A 17,967-nucleotide genomic window follows, 5' to 3' on the forward strand; every position below is an offset into this window, starting at 1 on the left:
AGGAAGGTCTTATTCATTAAGAAATATCATGAACATATTAGACTTTATTTTGTGATTTTAAACTTTTTAACTCTCTCTTGTTACTTTTACTTCTAATAAGAAAAGCCACGGCGCACAAGTAAAATAAGGGCTGACTTAAAAAAGAAATAGGACGGTGCGTACAGCAGGATCACTGGTTCAAACAGATTTTAATCCATATTTTAGAGACATTAAATATTTAAAAACAATGGAACTGCATCACAACTTTTGATCATCACATAGAACAACTTCATTATAAAAAGAACCATAGAAAAAGATAGCACTGAAAGAAAAATACAATTGGAAAAAAAAAAAAAAATACAATGCAACCCATGTTGGACAGACGTGTTCTCTGGTGTTATTTTGTAGAAGTTTACAATGTGTTCAGCCAGTCAGAGGCACAGTGTTGCTGCTGCACTCGAAACCACCAAAGTCTGCCCTGAAATATGCAAATATGACTGTATTTGGAGGCCCGACAATTTACGGGTTTGCCGCGGCGTTTAAAACGAATTTGGACTCTATTGTGTAATTGCAACCAAAATCAGACCGTTTCCAAGAACAGAGTTAATCAGAATGAATTTGGCGGGAAATCTGCTGTATGTTATTATGGCACTAATCAGGAAGAAGGCGCCGGTTTCGTCCGGCGCGGAAAAAGGCCGAAGGAGAGGAAGGCCAGACGAGTCATAACACGTTACCGCATTCCCCAATTCTCACGGCAATTACACCAACGAGACTCGAGCAGCTTCACTATTATGGTTTCATGTTTAAAAACAGCTACATCTCACACTTCAGAAGTTTAATTTGTACATTATTAAGAGTTGCAGAGCAGAAACCAGCTGAACCAACCGGCAGATTTTCACTGCAGGGAACAGAATGATTGAAAACCTTAAAGAAACTACCTGTTTAATAGTTCGGTTTCACTTGGACCGTTTTGATTTCCCACCTGATTTAACACTGTTACGTTTCAGGGGGGAAGCAAAACAGAAATCAGAAATACTGACAAGGCTACAAGGAGGAGGTTTACATGACTTAAAAGAAATATTACTGATAATCCCGAGTGAAATTTTACTCCAATGTCACGAAAAAAGCAAAGCAAATAAGATGCTGATTAAGTGATTAGTGGCATTTTCACTTTAGGACAGAAAGTATGTAATGTTTCCTACTATGTTACCCTCATAGGTGAAGGTATTATTCACTATAAAGTACTGTGGCATTTCAAATTAATAGTTTCTTTTTAAATTTTATTTTGAAAGCATTCTTTCCAAAATACACCTGTCATGTCCCAGTGTTAGATATGAAGCCAGAAGTATAAGGCGTTTAGCTTAGAATAAAGAAATAGCCAGAGCCTAACTAACACCTACTGTGTTAATTAATACACAAACATCAACGCACTGTAAACACCTGGCATTAAAATGCATCTCCACGTGAGTCTTGAGCGACCATTTGTGATCAGATCTCAGTGCAACCGGCAAAAAAAAAACAAAAAACAAAACAACAACAACAGAAAAACACCCCACATTGATTGGAGCCGACTAGAAACAGTGGGTTGCCATGGCTACCACTTCGTAATGCCAGGGGTGAACAAGGCCTATGTGAGAAAAACAAAATGTGGTTTTTAGGCCGAGTTAGAGAAGCCTGGTGGACTCATGGGTTGTTTTTTGTTCAAGCAATAGTTGGAGCACATAGCTATCTTTAAACCCTGCAGGCTGTCGTGTTTATCCTTTGGTTGGTGTGTGAATTAATAAGACAAACAAGATAGACCGTGTTAAACTGTTTTAGAGGTGCTATGCAAAGAGGGAACTTTGGACAGATGTAGGCCGAGCAGATTCACCCCCTTGCTGTCTAGCTTCATGCCAAGCTACGCAAATTAGTTTCCAATTTCCACTCCTGTACTTGATACTGACATGATAGTGGTATTTACCTCGTAGACAGAAAACGAATCAGCATTTTTCCAGCATAATAAATACAGACTGAGCAATTTGTTAGTTACTTCCTACTAATTAATGAGACATTAGGGAATATTTTTTAGCACTGAGAAACCTATGAATGCCTTCTTCCAGTAAGCAGTAATATGTATTTCTAACACTGCTGCATGACTCCAGCATTTCAACTGAGGATGAACAAATGGTAAAACAAACAAAGGAAAAACACACGTCTCCGGGAGGTGACAGGAATTTGAGTAGAAAAAAAAATCAAACCCTTAATCATCCTTGCTCATTTAGTGCACGAGGCATTTTTGGCACTTCCCTCGGCATTCAAAGAATGATTGCGCGAAATGCAAACAAATATTAGAGACACTCAACACTACTGTAGAGATTATCAGTGTATTATCGGCTGGCAGCCATCTGTTGTCAAAAAATAGATCGGTCCGTTTAGCTCTCTGTTATACTCACAAGTGTGTTGTGAAGTTGTTTCTTTGTCGCTGCCGCCTTTGATAAACAAGTTGACTACTGTGAAAATGCAAAAGGGGCTAATGGGATGTTTAATAAGACGCCAGAAGAATAAAAGGCCATGCTGAGGAAGTCTGTCTCCAAACTGTTACAGAATATACCCACATATTGACATTGCATATAAATGAACTGTTGCATGAATTCAACATTTACCATAGCTGACATGTGGCAAAGTGGGGTAAAACAGATGTTTTCCCATGTCACCGATGCAATGGTTTTGACTTTTTACAGCATATTATTGTATATTGTATCGCTGCATATAATCAAAATAAGGGACCATTGAGTGAAATTAACAATAACCATATAGCAACATCACTGTTTCACCATAAAACAAAACAACACCAAACATCATTGAATTGGACTGAGCAACACCGTGGATCCACTATTGACTTGTGACAACTTCAGTCAAAGAGTGACAGTTTGTGAGCTGTGTTTTTTTTTTCTTTTTTCTTTTTGGCTGTCGTAGGCGTTCATTGGCTCAATGGGACACTCCTAATTTGGCTTCATGAACTCAAATAACTACAAAAGACATCTTTGAAAGGCATTTTGTTAAATGTCAGGGAGTGAAGTTTTAAGCTGTTGTCCAGAATGGTCATTAGTAAACATTTTTATGCTTTCAGATGAAGAACCACGAGTCCATTTTTATAGTTAAACTTTCTTGCCGCGAGTGAGAGGATTGATAACACTCATCTTTGTATAATAAAAATGTCTGGTAAAAGCAGTTTCTTACCTTAGCTTAGCTTAGTTTAAACTCCAAACAAGGAGAGAACAATCAGCCTGGGTTTATCCAAAAGTCAGCTTCTCCAAAGAGATATAATACCTTTTATGATTAAACTGTAATCTTTGGACTTTAGGGTTATAGAAAATACTCAGCGTTTAACAGGTAACACAGCCGCAAATTATGAGAAGGCCGCTGCTAGGCAACCGCTGGAGACTAGAAGCCACCAAGGCTAACCGTTTAGCATGCTAACGGCAAACTGACTTGGCTAATGTAGGAAATTCCAAGGCAAAGCGAACATAAATATTTTCCACAGGTGTATTATACATCTACAAGGAAAATGCGCAGTCAAATGTGAGAAACTTGTGAGCTTGTGAATACGACTTGGGAAGCCGTGTACACAAAACGCTAAGCTTCGACACTGTTGCTAGGCAACAGTTTGAGTAAAGAGTTAGTAAGCTAAAACTGTTAGCAACCAAGACCGGGTAGAAAGTATTTTTTATCCTCCATACAGTATTATAACTACAAATGAACCAAGCGGGGATGAAGTTTACTATTCATTTCATTATTTCAAAAACACCGTATAAATCTTTTGGGTGAACACGGTAAACATGAACCAATTTGAAGGCAGCATCGTTATCTTAGGACTAACCCAGGCAACTAGTTGTAAGCTAAGCGAAGCTAATTAGCTGCTAGCTCTGGCTTCATTAGTAAACTTAAAAGCAGTCTTTTACCCGTCATCTCAGCAAGAAGTAACTATAGTTAATGTAATTTCCCCAAAAGTCATCCTGTAATTTCTTTAAGGTTTTATGCTGTTCTTGAGTGTTATTGCCTCCCTCAGACTGTTAGCTGCAGTGTAAGACATTCACACCGTAAATGACCTATGTGACAAGAAATATACCTTTTTTTTCCATTTTTTTATTATTTTTTATTTTTATTTTTGGTTTTTGTTTCTCTTTTGAAATGGACACAAGTAGTTCTTGGTCTGAAGCTATCATTTATTGCATGCGATGATTTAAAATTTTCAGGCATTTCAGACAAATCCATACTTGCTCAAATCACTGAAAAAGAAAAAGATAAAATAAAATTAAAGCAACCGATGCAAATTTGACACGTTAAATCACACCTTTTTGTTTTCTTAAAGCCAAACCCTGGTGTCGTCATAAACGCCAGTAAAAAGCTTATGGAAACATTTGATTTTACGAAAAACAATCTCATATTTATACCAATATGGTATGGAAAATTATTTAGATTCATTCTTTGTTATTTTTTTTTATTTTTTTTTTTAAATAAATAGAGCAATTCCCACCGGACACAAATAGAGGCACTTAAGTTTCTTTTTTTTTTCTTTTCTCTTTTTTTTTGTTAAAGTGAAAATTACTTTTCACATCCATGTTGTCTTCCATACACATTCAGCAATGGTCAGATGATCCAAAACTTAAAAACTCATGCTTGATGTGCTGGATTTACAGAGACCACAGTGAAGTGATTTTAATTCTCCATGGGACATGTGAACGCCAAAGATGTGTCACTCAGAAACAGAGCAGCCTCTTTGTTTTAATGTACCATAAAGAGTTAAAAATCACATTATGTGTGGTGCTGTGTCAATGCAGCCATAACCTTTGCGTGGACACACACACACTTATCCATAACCTTTTCTCTTGCACCACTTCCCCATTCATTCACAAGATGCTAAAAAACAAAAACACTGTTTCCAGGAGTCACAGTCTGTACATTATGGTACACAAACATCATTATTGTTCGGTCAGGTAATGATTTAAATAGACTTGACAATCAGCTGTACACGTATACACACTAACAACACAACACAACAAATGCTGGGAAACGACTATAAGACAACCCGGCAGTTGATTTGATCTCATTAAGTGCTGTACAAAGTTTTTTTTTTTTTTGTGTTGTTTTTGACATCAGGGCAGAAAAGCCGACGTGAGATTTTCGCCCTGTTTGCTTGCTCTGCACGTGGGTGGGGGCTTAATTAGAGCCAAATCATACTGAATCTTGTAGTTTTTTCCCCCCGTAAGTGTTTGACGCCTTGGTGGGTGGGTTACTATGGGAACTAGAAGTGAGTGGAATATCACAAAAGCCCATAACCAGCGAGAGAAGAACCAGACGAAGGCTTTATTTGACGAGAGAAAGCTCCCATTTATAGGACCAGTAAACTGAGCCATTGTTCTGCTGAGGTGGTAACTCCCTAAACTGCAACTAAAACAAATAGCTCACACGTGAGTTGCTCTGATATTTACAGACATATTTCAAGCTTTAAAAATACACAATATTAGCCTCCCGAGGAGTACTAACATATCTGATCTCATTTGCAAGGTTTACTTAGATCATATAATTCCTGGTTTAAATAAAATATCTGCCACTTTTAGGCTTTTATTTTTTTGGAAGAAAGCCTCCCATGGCTGATTGTGTCTCTACAACATTTAGCATTCATATTATTAAATGAAGAACAGGGCTTTGGTAAGGCTTCAGGGGCAGGATGCACCAAACCGACGAGACAGGAACTGACAGGAAATAATTTTCCATACCAGCAGGTGGCAGTAGTCTGTATTCGCCGTTCAAAAGTGGGACGAGCTGGGGTGCTAAGAAAGAGCTACGAAGCGTTGTTCAAAGTTAGTGTACAGCTTATTAGCCTAGACGAAGATCGAGGAGAGGTTTTTGCGTATGCCTATGTGACTTGCTACTTTCGAGTTTGCTACTAATTTGTTTTGTTTCTATTCTTGTGCCCTAAGTGTGATATCCTGATCAGCCAGCCAGAGCGATGTCTGTGACCAGCGAGCTCCACCAAAGACTCAACACTCTCAATCGGCCAAAAAGACCGAGACACAGGTCCAACAAATATCAACAGTGTAGGACACGCTGGAAAAAAAAAACTAGGCCCGAGGACCGGATGCCGGCTACGAGCCAGATGTCAGAGCCATTAGTTTACCAGATATTTATACTGGAATATGAAGGCTACAGTCTGCGGCTATTTCTAATTTTAAATGATTATCTGTTTAGACCAGGAAAAAAAAACTAAATTAAACTCCTAAACTTCTAGTGTTTATCAAATTATGGAGAGAAAGTGTAAAATTTGACCGCACTTTTAGGAGCTGTTTACGTTACTGAGGCCGTACACAGCAGTGGTTGTGCAGGTTGCTTTGTTTATCAGAGTTTATTCTGGAGGATCAATCTCTGAAGGCTGGAGACAGACTGAAACAGAGGCAAAGCACTGATTTCAGTCTCCATTACTTGAGCTCAACTGGTCGTATCTGAGCTGCTCTCCTTAACTAGTGTGGTCCTTATCTAATGGATTGGACCGGTACTTGTTCACTTGGATCAATATCAGCCCGGGGCTTTATTTCTAGTCCCAATCACTGCCACGTTTCTGGTCCACCGCTGGAGGAGATGATCCTCTGTTGAGCTCTTTCTCTACGTTCAGCCTCTCTAATCACATCAGTCTCTCACTTATCTCTGTGAGAATGATCCCATCAATGTAAAACCCTTTTTTTTTTATCTTTCCTCTCTTGTTCTTTATCAGGGCCACGGAGAGGTTTAAACATGCATTGTCCCTTCAGGAATATTACCTGCACTGATTCACTAAAAACGCAGCATCAGCCAAAGTTTTAATACGCTAGTTTGTAATGTGTGATCCACAATTGAAATTCCCAAACTTAGTTACCGCTCAGTCTTAATTGCAGGTACATGTCACCCCAATTAATCCACCCAGTCTCTACCATTACATTACATTACATTACCATGCGGGCTGTCGGGTCATTTGAAGGATCCCAGTGGGAATTGAAGCATCAGCCTGAGTCTCCTCTCACTTGTTATCCCAGTTCTAGCTCCCAGGCATTTTTTTTTTTGTTTTTTTTTTTTTGTTTTAATTTTAAAGGTGTGGCTCTGGTCCAGTCTCTTTACAGGAGGTGAGCCTCTATGCGGAGCCAGTGCAGTCCCTGTCTGATGTAGCGGACCAGCTCAGTCATGCTGCTCTGCTGACTCAACGGTTCCATCACGGAGTCCAGCGCCTGGAAGAAGTCTACAGGAGGGAGAGACAGAGTTACCGAGGGTCAGCGGACCTGCTGCTGCTGCTGCTCGCGCTCAAATGAAAACACATAAATACAGCTGCTGTTTGCCTGATGGAGGAAGAGGAAAGGAAGGAAAAAAACCCTCAGTTGAGTCACTTATTTATAACAGAACGTGACACGTTCTACCAGTCATGCCTGCAGTCTGTTGAGCAGAGAGGAAGTAAAGTACTTTTATTATTAAATATAAAATGGATTTCTGTTTTTTTTTTCCCTGGATGTCTGATATGCGTTGTGACATAAGCTCTAGCACGTATAGAATAAACATACTACACATATAAAGTAAAACATAAATGAAAAAAGTAAAGTAAAAGGGGGGAGTAAAGTACAAATCACACTGCAACATGTGAAAATATGGCAATAATTAAATAGTAAAGAAAGGTGCATCTACTCTGTATGTTACTAAATAAAGGTAATTAACACAACCACAATTTATGACGATTATTAAATATCCTCTCAACAGTTTTAGCCTTTTAGTGCAGAGGTCTTCAATGTTATTCAGGCCAAAGACCCCAAACTAATGGGGAGATTATGTGTTCTATATTAAACTAGTCCTATTTATAAATATACAGTATTATTATCATTTTGCATTCAGTATTAAGTTATTCAAATAATACACAGGTTCAAATATTAGTTTTTTTATTTCAAACATGTGCAACAGTAGCGTTTTCTGTCTCCATTTATGCCTTTAACAAACTAGGCCTGATTCGTATTAATGTGTATTTAAAGAAATTTTAAGGAAATTAAAATTTGTGGGAAAAATTAAAAAATATATTATAAAAAAAAGTCTAATTAAAGATATTGCGACCTCCCCTGCAGCACCTCAACCCCCTGTTGAAGACATTTTAGTGCAATTAAATATTTTACCGCATCCGATCACAGGCACAAATACAGTTTTTTAAACCAGATTTTTTTTTTTTAATTATTATTTTTCCGCTTACAAATGTGGTCTTTTCTTTCCCAGAATCAACATTATCTCTGTAGTCTTAAATACTCAGCTGGCTACCTGCTCTGCATGGCCGTGACCGGTTCATAAAAGCTTTTATTTTTGCTCTTCTAAATGCCTGCTGTCAGGTTGTCGGGTGGGTGTTTCGTACACCTCTCTGTAGCACAGGTTTTAATATTGCAGAGGAAACAACAGTTTAGCACAAGCAGCGAAACACACTATGCAAAGAAAACCAGCAGTGAGTGTGGTGCCAAAGGAAGATTCATCCCTATCAAAATTTCCAGGAAGTTAGACGTATGAATCATGGATGTGATAGTAAACATTCGACAGAGAGTTGATTCATTTCCCTCCTTTTGTTCTATAGTGAGCAGGCACTGATCTGTAAACACACGCTGTCATGTAAACTCACTGCCGTCCTACCTTGGCTGTCAGTGGCCAGTCTGTCAGCCGTCTCCCAGTGCTCATAGCTCCGCAGGATGTTGTTGGTGATGTTAACATGACTGGCGGCCATGTGATGAATCCGCTGGGGAATAGCCACACTCCCTGTTGACCCTAGCGCACCTCCGGATCCTCCTCCGGCTCCTCCTCCTCCTCCTCCGTTGCTGGCTGGGGACGGGCTGAGTGAGAGCGGAGAAGGAGTCCCATTGACTCTGGAAAATACAAAGAGGCAGTAAGTCCCAGAAACGACATGAAGTCTAAGCAGGAGGCTCCATGTGCTGGACTGGGGTTTTTGAATTTACAGTGTACTGTTAGTTTCTCACCTTATTGCTGTGAAAGGCTTTGGTTGCCCTGTTAATTTATGCTTTTATTTTCATTTTACTGATTAAATCATTTTTTTATATATAAAAAAAAGGACACTTGTCACATTTGCCTTGAAAATTTAAGTAGGGGATTAAAAAGACATATCACCATAGGTGATAAAACGACTGCCATCGAGTCAATAACACACTGATAAAAGTATATGACAGTCCTTGATTTACATACTTGGTGTCTGTGACAACATCTCTGCACAAAAAGGGAGTAGTAGTAGTAGTAGTAGTACTACTGTAGTAATATCACAGAATGCATGTCGGCGGGCGTCATCAAGTACAGAATGACAGTACTGCATCCTCCCACCTGTACTTCAAAGTCTCACTAAATTATACAAGCCTGAAGTTGGCATACTTATTCTAGATGAACGCCCACCCACTGTTTGATCCCTGGGAAGCGAGGTTCAAAAACACACATGCAATTACCACGTTCCACCACGGATGGTGCGAAAGAGAAAGGCCAAATATGTAGTTCTGGTGTTTTTGCCTTTGTAGTAAAAAGCACTTAACCCCCCACAAAAGAAAAGTGACCGATAATCAGCCTGTTTGGAACAGTGAAGAGGGATGAGGGGGTGATGGGTAAAAACATTCAGGAAACATCATTGTCGTATGCAGTGGTATTAAACCTGCTTTTACCAATTTTTATGTCCACTAGTGGCAGAGCAACAAGTTGTTAACCAGAGCCGTATATTAGAGAGAGTCTGGCCAATTAAATATCAGTGTCTCTCCTTTGTTAAGATTTTATATAGGAAAAATAAAGTCACACCATCATTAATGCACCTTGATCTCAAAAAAGGCCAACACCGCTTCACAAATGAATTAAGTTTGAAGTTACCAAGCCTTATGCTAGCCTTATGCTAGCTAGTTATTTAGACTAAAGGCTTAGAAAAATAGCAGCTACCTTCATATATGCTGTGTGTGCATGTAATTTATGTCTATGTTGATAGACAAGTTTAATTGACACTTTGCCTCAGTTGCTACTAAGTTATCATGGCTAAGGTGCTCATGTTATAATGATAATATTAATGATAATACTAAATAACAGTAAGACTAGTTTAATTTTTATTATTTCTGAGTATTTATCATTTGTCTGAGTAATTTCAAGCTTTTAATGGTGATGGATGAACACGAGGCTCAGGAGACTGAGGAGAAAGTCCACACAGTTCCATGACTGATGAGGTGATTGTGCCACATTTAAATAAGTAGACGCTGGGATATTTAAGTGAGGACCTTTTACATATTGACAGACGGTGGCAGTAACATTTTTAGGCACATTAATGGCACATTAAACTGCAGAATCTTCTCTCCATGGATGCCCATCTCTCTAATATATGGCTCTGTTGTTAACGCCACTGTTTAATATAAAATTTTAGTTGTGTTATCGGTCACCAGATGAAACCTAATAGTCACCACCAAGGTCTGATTTTTTTTTTTTTTTACCTGCTCGACGCAGTGTGCTGCCAATTAAGTCTGTTGTTTGATAATTTCTGGTCAGCGTTGTACAGCTACCTGTTGTGGCCGAAAGCAAAGCTGCTCAGAGCTGTAAAACAGAATCAATTTATTTGTGTTGGTCATGCAACCAAATCAATAAGCTCTAGAGTGAATTTCAATCTGGAGCCGATGCACCTGCAGCGCTGATGATTTCTCTGTGGAGTTTTTGCACCATGAATAACACCTATAGTAATTTGATCCATTGTTAGTATAAATGCATTGATTAGTGCAGCTTTAGTCTGGTGGTTTGTTATCACGAAAACACCACTGGTAAATGAGACAAAGGCCTCACGTCGTTATAATTGCGCAGTTGCTTTTGATGGAAACGTTGAATAACAACTAAATTACCAATGATACAGTATGCTAATCTTTATAACGCTGCACGTTAATTACGGCGGAAATTAGTCAGACGAAACACCAGTGTTTTGTTGTGGCTTTGACGTTACAGGGGGGGCTGTTTAAAATACAACAAAGAGTTATAATTTCGGGTTGTGGCACTTCTGATATTCGGCGCACGGTCACGTGAGCACAAACTGCTCCCCCTGTCGTCGCACAGCTGGAGCTGCGAGACCCTGGCAGTGATGTAATGACCATGATGTGGCCTTGACCCTCGCTGACCCGCAACTTCTGCCTGATTCAATGCCACGCACACAAACACACACACACACACACATGCACACACGAGCAAACACAGAGCTCCGGTCCTGCTGTTGTGCAGCGTCAGAGCTGTCCAAACTCATTAGCTTCACATCCGCAGCTCCTCCACGCCTCTCCTCCTCCATCTATCATCACTCCCTCCATCACTCCTTCTCACCCGGCACTCGGCAGCCCCTCCAGTCCTCTCCCTCTCACATCTACAACAAATCAATCCCTTTATTTGCTTCCTGAGGGGTTTGTTTGAGCAAGTGGCTGTCAGGGGCGCCATGGTATTCTGCAGCAGAGCGAGCTCCGGTGTATTATAAATTCTCAATTATCTAGGTGAACGAAGGGAGGTGATACTGTGCGCGTGTGTGTCTGTGTGTGTGTGTGTGTGGGTGCGTGCGCGTACTCACTTCCCATTGGTCCTCCAGGGGGAAGGTGCTTGGTGGGAACTCTTGGCGGAATTCTGGATCACAAAAACACACATTTATTCAACCGTGTCGAAAGAGCAAACAATGTTTTGCAAGTAAAGAAAATGCAATTCAAAAGTTCATCTGAGCGCGAGTGCAGACGCGTTATCTGCGAAATGTTCATTTGAGAAAAGAGAGAAAGAGAAATTTTCCTAATTTGAAAACTAAAAGTGGCGACATATTTTTATCCGAGGACGATTTTAGGTAGCAAAAAAAACTGCACTGCCTACATCAAAGAAAAGAAAGTGTTAAAGTGCACCATTTGTTATTACGTTAACATGAATTTCAGTTTTGGCCTTTTATTCATTTCTGGGTTTTTGTCCTTTTTTACTTAGTTTCTGTCCGCTGGTGTAAGTGCATACTCGAGCCCAATTGTTTCCACCTGTGTCTCATTATCTGGCTTTGTGTGTATGTCCAGGTTATGTGGCATTTGCGTTTTGGACTCTAAGCCATTAAATCGACTTTGTCTTGGGTGCTACCGTCCTTGCTGCAGCAGTGACACCCATTTACATTAAATACGGCAGCTAAGCTCTTTGGTAAATTAACGTTCCAAAAAAGAAGCTAAATAAAAAGCTAAACGCCAGCCTCGCCTCTCCCTTAAATACGAAGCAGCAGCAAGCCATGGTTAGCTTAAATAGCGGAAAAATAGCCAGCTGTCTTTGGGAGAAGGTGAAACGATGCACTAACTTTTTAACCTTTGGGCAGAGCCAGCTGTTTGCCTCCTTTCAATCACGTCGGTCTATGCTAGGTTATGCTAACCGCCTGCTGTCTCCAAATTGTGAAAAATATAAAATATAAGACTGAGTGTATTTTAGTATTTTCACACTGCTGTAACAAAACAGTTGAAGCACAGAAACCATCCAGCAACATATTATAGAAGGCAGCTACCACAACTATTGACATTTCGATAATACAAAGATGTTTGACGGCGCCATGTAGTCCACTGATACAGCTTCTCTACTCAAGCATTGCACAGTCAATGCACTCAGATACATACACACGCACACAAACGTCTTTGTGTAAAGGAAGTGCAGTTTGTTTTTGTTTCAAAACAGCATTAAAAATTTATTTTAACAATACGAACCGGACCAAATTTCATTCACCCACTCAACTCTGTTGTTAAGCGCAAAGAAACCCCAACACTTCTCAATGTTATGTTGTCATCCCTTTGACAATAAAGATTTGAAACAAACCCTTATGATTTGTTGTCCCCTGAAAATGATTTATAAACTGTTTCCACATTGCCTGTATATGAAGACAGCATAATAAACATAATAAGCTGTAAATGTGCCTCTACAGACGTTACAGGCGAATTTCCCAACTGATTTATTTTATAGTAATTAATACCAGAATTATTTAGTATTTAAACCACTGTAGACAAAAGCATCAGCTAAATATTAATACTAGTATGTTTGTGTCCTTCAGCTTAACTTCTAAACATTTACAAGGATGTAATAATGTTCAGGGGAATTCAAAACCCACACTAATGTGTCACGTGCTTAATTGTACCAGGAAAGTGGTTTGGTTGTTTTTGTGCCACTTTCATTTCAGAGCGAACTGCTCCGACTTTCTGTCAACACATGTATGTACACAGCCTGCGCACACATGCACAGCTAAACCCCCAGTCAGCCGCTTCCCAGAAATCCAATCCCATCAATGCAAATGCAGCGCTGTGATAATGACATCCTCAGTAATTAATTAAACTAAACATAATTAATCAAAACAAGCACATTAAACCCTAACAATCCACTGCGGTGATTGATGGAGCTAATTAATACATTAATATCAAGGAGAAAGAATGGAATTTAATAACGGCATGCAAAATTAATGCACAGGCACCATGAAAATGAATATGAAATGTATTTGAGGGATTGTAATTGGTTTTGCGTGTGTTTCACAAAAGGGAAAAAATGAGAGGGAGACGAAGGGGGGAAGGAAATAAAGTCTGTGTATATGTGTGCGTGTGTGTGTGTGTTACCTTGAAGTACTCCATGAGCGACCGCGAGTACTTGACAGCGTGGTCTTTCTTCAGATGGAACATCCTCAGATACAGCAGAGACAGACAGCGGTTACTATGGAAACAAAAGCATCAGAGATGAATCCTCTGTACAAATTCCCTTTAAAGCTCCATCCTCAATATTATTTTCATGTCATCCGCACAAAATGCGCCCAGACTTCAAAGGCGGCCCCGCAAGTCCTGGCGGATTAGGGTGAACTTCAGCCGAGTGAAGAATGTGGGAAATGTGAGATACCGTGAGGTGAAAACAGAAAAAAACACACACTCTGTGTTTACCCAGCTTTGTTTAAACGCGACGCACGTGGTTTACGAAATTAAATGTATGTGATTTAAATTCGATAATTGCACCGTTCTATAGTGTCCTAAAGGCTGCCTCCTGTGTGAAGAACCGGTAGCACAGATTTGCTTTGAAGTAGCGCTAGCGGGCGATTTATGGTGATTTGTCACATTTACAGATCTTCTCTTATTTGCCACAAAAAAACGCAGGTATGACGGACAAGCGTGGCGGGGTTGTTGTAGGAGTCGTGCACCGGGTTTCTCAGTGCAGCAGCTGCCTCGCAGGCTTCACGCAGGCTGCTGTCACCGCCATCACTGTCAGGTCACTGCACCCGACAGCGCCACTGTCACCTGCAACAAGTCTATAATATTCTTATCCATCTCCGTGACTGGCAAATCCCCTTGACCTCCCGTCAAAGTCAGGGACCACTGTGCTTTTAGAAAGACTTTTTTTTATTTTTTTTTTTCCTGTGGCATCCAACTACACGTTAAACTCTTCTGTTTATTGCTCTCACGCTGCGGTGCTGCTCACATCGCTTGCTCATTATTTCAGCTCCTGCGCTACAACTACTGATTCTACTAAATTTTGCCTGATTCTGTTTAAATTTTGTGTTTGAAATCTACAAAACAGAGCAGGTGGAACTGGTTCCAGCTGTCTCGGGATGCCTCTTAGATTATCATTCTCCAGTGTCAAGGCCAGCGTGTTTTCCTGACGGTTTCAGAACAATGACGGTGTGAGAGAGCAACGCTGTTAGTTATCTGATAATATCTGTAAAATGCTCATTTAAAATCCAATGGAGGCACCATCAACATAGCGCTGAATAATATTTCTGCACAGCATGAGCTTAAAGTCCATAAAATGCCAACTGAGCAGCCTTCAAAATACCCAAGGTAAATATCTTAAGCCAGCATGTTTGGATGTTGGGCAGAATCTTTTTTTTTTTTTTTTTGACCAAGAACACATGAATCTGCGCAGACATTCTCTCATTTCATTCAATTTAGATGATGCTACAAGTAGCTCAGGCTGCAGCCAGATCGACACGGCTCTGCCTCTCAGCTCCCAGCCACACAGAAAACTGGTCAGGGATCGATAAGGGAGTTGATATAGATTCAGATCAATGAGCACACTCAAAAATTGTCCTTTTCGGTATCAATCACAAGGCTGTGTATCGTGATCTGACAGAGGAAACCAGTTCAGGGGCCACATACACCCCAATCTGATCTCAAGTGGGTCTCGCCAGTGACATAATAGCAGAATAACCCATAAATAACTCCAAATGTTTCCTTTGCTTTAGTGCATTAGGGAAATTTAACAAACTCTTCTTTTACCAAACATTTTTTGAACTTGTGTGTTGCTACTGATCATTGACGTGTTCAAGGCTTTAATGATCCCCCAAGAAAAATCCACTTTCAATTTATATTACTGAAAATATTTAAATTTTGTGGCCATTTTTTTTTTTTGATGCCATCACAAACACATATAAAGGGTTAAAAGTCAGAAAAATATCAAATCAAATCAAACTTTTGTTTTATATGATAAGTACTGAAGTGGATGAAAAGACTTCTGTAAATAAATCTCAACATATGCCATTTTAGGGCATTTTTGAAGAGGACACTTTTGTCCCTTATGGTAACAATGTAAATTTTTTTTGTAAATTGGGCACTACAAAATAAATAAATAAATAAAAATCAGTGTTGCTACAGATCATTGACAGGCCCAAGGCTCTAATAATCCCCCCAAGAAAAATCCACTTTTAATTTAGATTATTGACAATATTTCAATTTTTGTGTTTTTTTCCCAGAAAATTTGTGATATCATCAAATACACTGGCATATCAAGGGTTAAAAGTCAGAAAATAATCAACCTTTTGTTTTTATGATTAGTACTGAAGTTGATTAAAAAATATCAACATATGCCATTTGAGGGCGTTTTTGAAGAGGAAACTTTGGTTCCTTAATGGTAACGAGAGCTAAATTCTTCTATGTTCGTCCTGTAGGTCAGATTAGACCCTATGATGGGCTGGTTTTGGCCCATGCGCCATACGTTTGACATCCCTGATGTAGACTATACACATTGTGAAATCTCACACAAATCCTCACAGAAGTGATTCAGTTTAGAGAGAGGTGGGTGACTCCAACTCAACACTTTCACCAACCAAAACAAGAGTTTTGTAGTACAAGTATTTGTACTTCAGTTCATTTTCATTAGACAATAGAGAGATGACAGGAGAGGAGAAAGAATGTTTGATGTGTAAGAAAAACCAGGAGGCCAATTTAAGAATTCAATTATTCATAAAGCACAAAAAGAACACAGGCTTTGAAAAGTTTTTGGTTTCTGGTTAAAACAAAAACTAGGATTGGAAGCTGCGTTTGACCTCGGGATTTATCATATTAAACACACACATGCACGTAGACAGAAGACAGAAGCAAATCGTACCACAGCACGGCTAACTTCTTCTCAGCGATGGTGGCTGAATGGCTGGTGAAGTTCTTCAACCTCATGGCGTACCTGCAGCAGACAGATGCTCGTTAGTCGTCACGTTTCTGACAGTGACAGGTAAATACATTGTGGGGTTTTCTCCAAAATCTGAATGCACATGTACCCATGGTTCATTTTAATTATAAAATCAAGGCTGAAATCACTCATAAAACTGTTTGACTCAACAGTGAAATGACTGTTAGTTGATTAATTTCCTCAGCTCCCCTCAGCCGACAGAAACTCCACTGACGTGGCCTCAGGCAAAACAAGCCGCAGGTTCGATTTATCTGACACCGTGAGAGGATACGTTTCTCCTTCTGTTATTTATTAGGCATTCAAACCATTATCGTAAGGGTCAGCTGTTGCCTCCCGTCCTCAGTGACCTGATAAACCCTCTCGGCTCAGCGTGACGGACTATCAGTCAAAACGAAACTCAGCTGAGACGGGTGCATCCGGGGAGAGCAGCTCCGACTTAATACTGTATTGATCTCTGAAGGGAAAATCCTCGTCCTTTCTCCTGCCCCCTCCTAAGGCGAGGTCAGAGGTCGGGGCCACTGACGGGCCACCTTGCAGCTGGCGACGATCCAGCGTCTTGCTCAAGGACACTACAGCGCGACGGACGAGCGAGGACAAGTGGATCTTGAACCTGAGCACACGAGTTAAAAGACTCGGCGCGCCACCCCGCTGTCAGCCTGCCAGCTTTCAAAACGCGCTGTGGCAGCCATTTGTTATTCTCAGTCTGCGCTCCTGAAGTTGCACTTAGCGACTTCACACAATGGCAGCTCTCAAAAGCCGAAAACCTGTGGAGATGCTGTAATGCAATAGCTAGTTAAATACACTGATTAGCAACTCGGCGGGTCTGTGAGGCCGCGGAGAAAAAACAAAAAAGGCAGAAAATACAACGCCGGAAGGCCCCGCTGTTTATGAATGGAGCGCTGGCTTCATGCAGATAGAGCCATAAAAAGTTACTTTCTTTTGTTAGGCTATATTTTCTGCGAGATTATGCCCGCCGGTGACAGCGAAAAGAAACGACGTGAAGCGTACGAATCCATTATTGTTTTTCATAATAAGGCATTTCCAGGTGTCCTTGAATCAGGATGATGCACCTCATTAGCAAGAGTCCACACTACATGTTTTTCTTGTATATTTCATTAAGATGTGGTTATAGTTCTTACAGAGTATGTAATTATACACACTCACATTTTCACACTTGAGCACAGACCTATTTACTGCAGCGTCTGCTTTTAAACACACGTCGGTGTTTGCTTCCAGTTAAAGACGTCTCTATAGTGTCTGGAGAGAAATTACCATAGTGATTTAACACTTTTAACACTTCTCTCAACACTCCACACTCTGTTAACCAATTAAACACTGCCTTCATTTCATTTAGGACATAGGTCTTCAACAGGGGGTCTGCGACCCCTATGGGTTCCCCGCAGGAACTGCAGGGGCGTCGCAAACTCTTTGGTTGATTAGACGTTTTTCACACAGTTTTCCTCCACAGATTTAAATTTCTTTAAGTACGCGTTAACATGAATCTAGCATATCCTCGGCCTGCGAGCCTCT

At 40.2% G+C, this 17,967-nt stretch overlaps 1 protein-coding gene across 2 annotated transcripts in view; it reads right to left on the minus strand.

Moving 5' to 3' along the window:
- Window positions 1–169: 169 nt before the first annotated feature.
- Window positions 170–17,967, minus strand: part of aff2 (AF4/FMR2 family, member 2) — a 172,876-nt gene continuing 155,078 nt past the window's right edge. For both annotated transcript variants that reach the window (XM_047584663.1, XM_047584662.1), the window contains exons 22-26: window positions 16,360–16,431; window positions 13,608–13,701; window positions 11,573–11,625; window positions 8,641–8,870; window positions 170–7,228 (exon numbers count right to left, since the gene is read on the minus strand). In XM_047584663.1, the coding sequence (XP_047440619.1) occupies window positions 7,107–7,228; window positions 8,641–8,870; window positions 11,573–11,625; window positions 13,608–13,701; window positions 16,360–16,431 (571 nt within the window). In that variant the 3' untranslated portion in view covers window positions 170–7,106. The remainder of the gene's footprint in view (window positions 7,229–8,640; window positions 8,871–11,572; window positions 11,626–13,607; window positions 13,702–16,359; window positions 16,432–17,967) is intronic.

This window comes from Mugil cephalus, chromosome 5 (assembly GCF_022458985.1).
Source record: "Mugil cephalus isolate CIBA_MC_2020 chromosome 5, CIBA_Mcephalus_1.1, whole genome shotgun sequence".
Classification (NCBI taxonomy): Eukaryota; Metazoa; Chordata; class Actinopteri; order Mugiliformes; family Mugilidae; genus Mugil; species Mugil cephalus.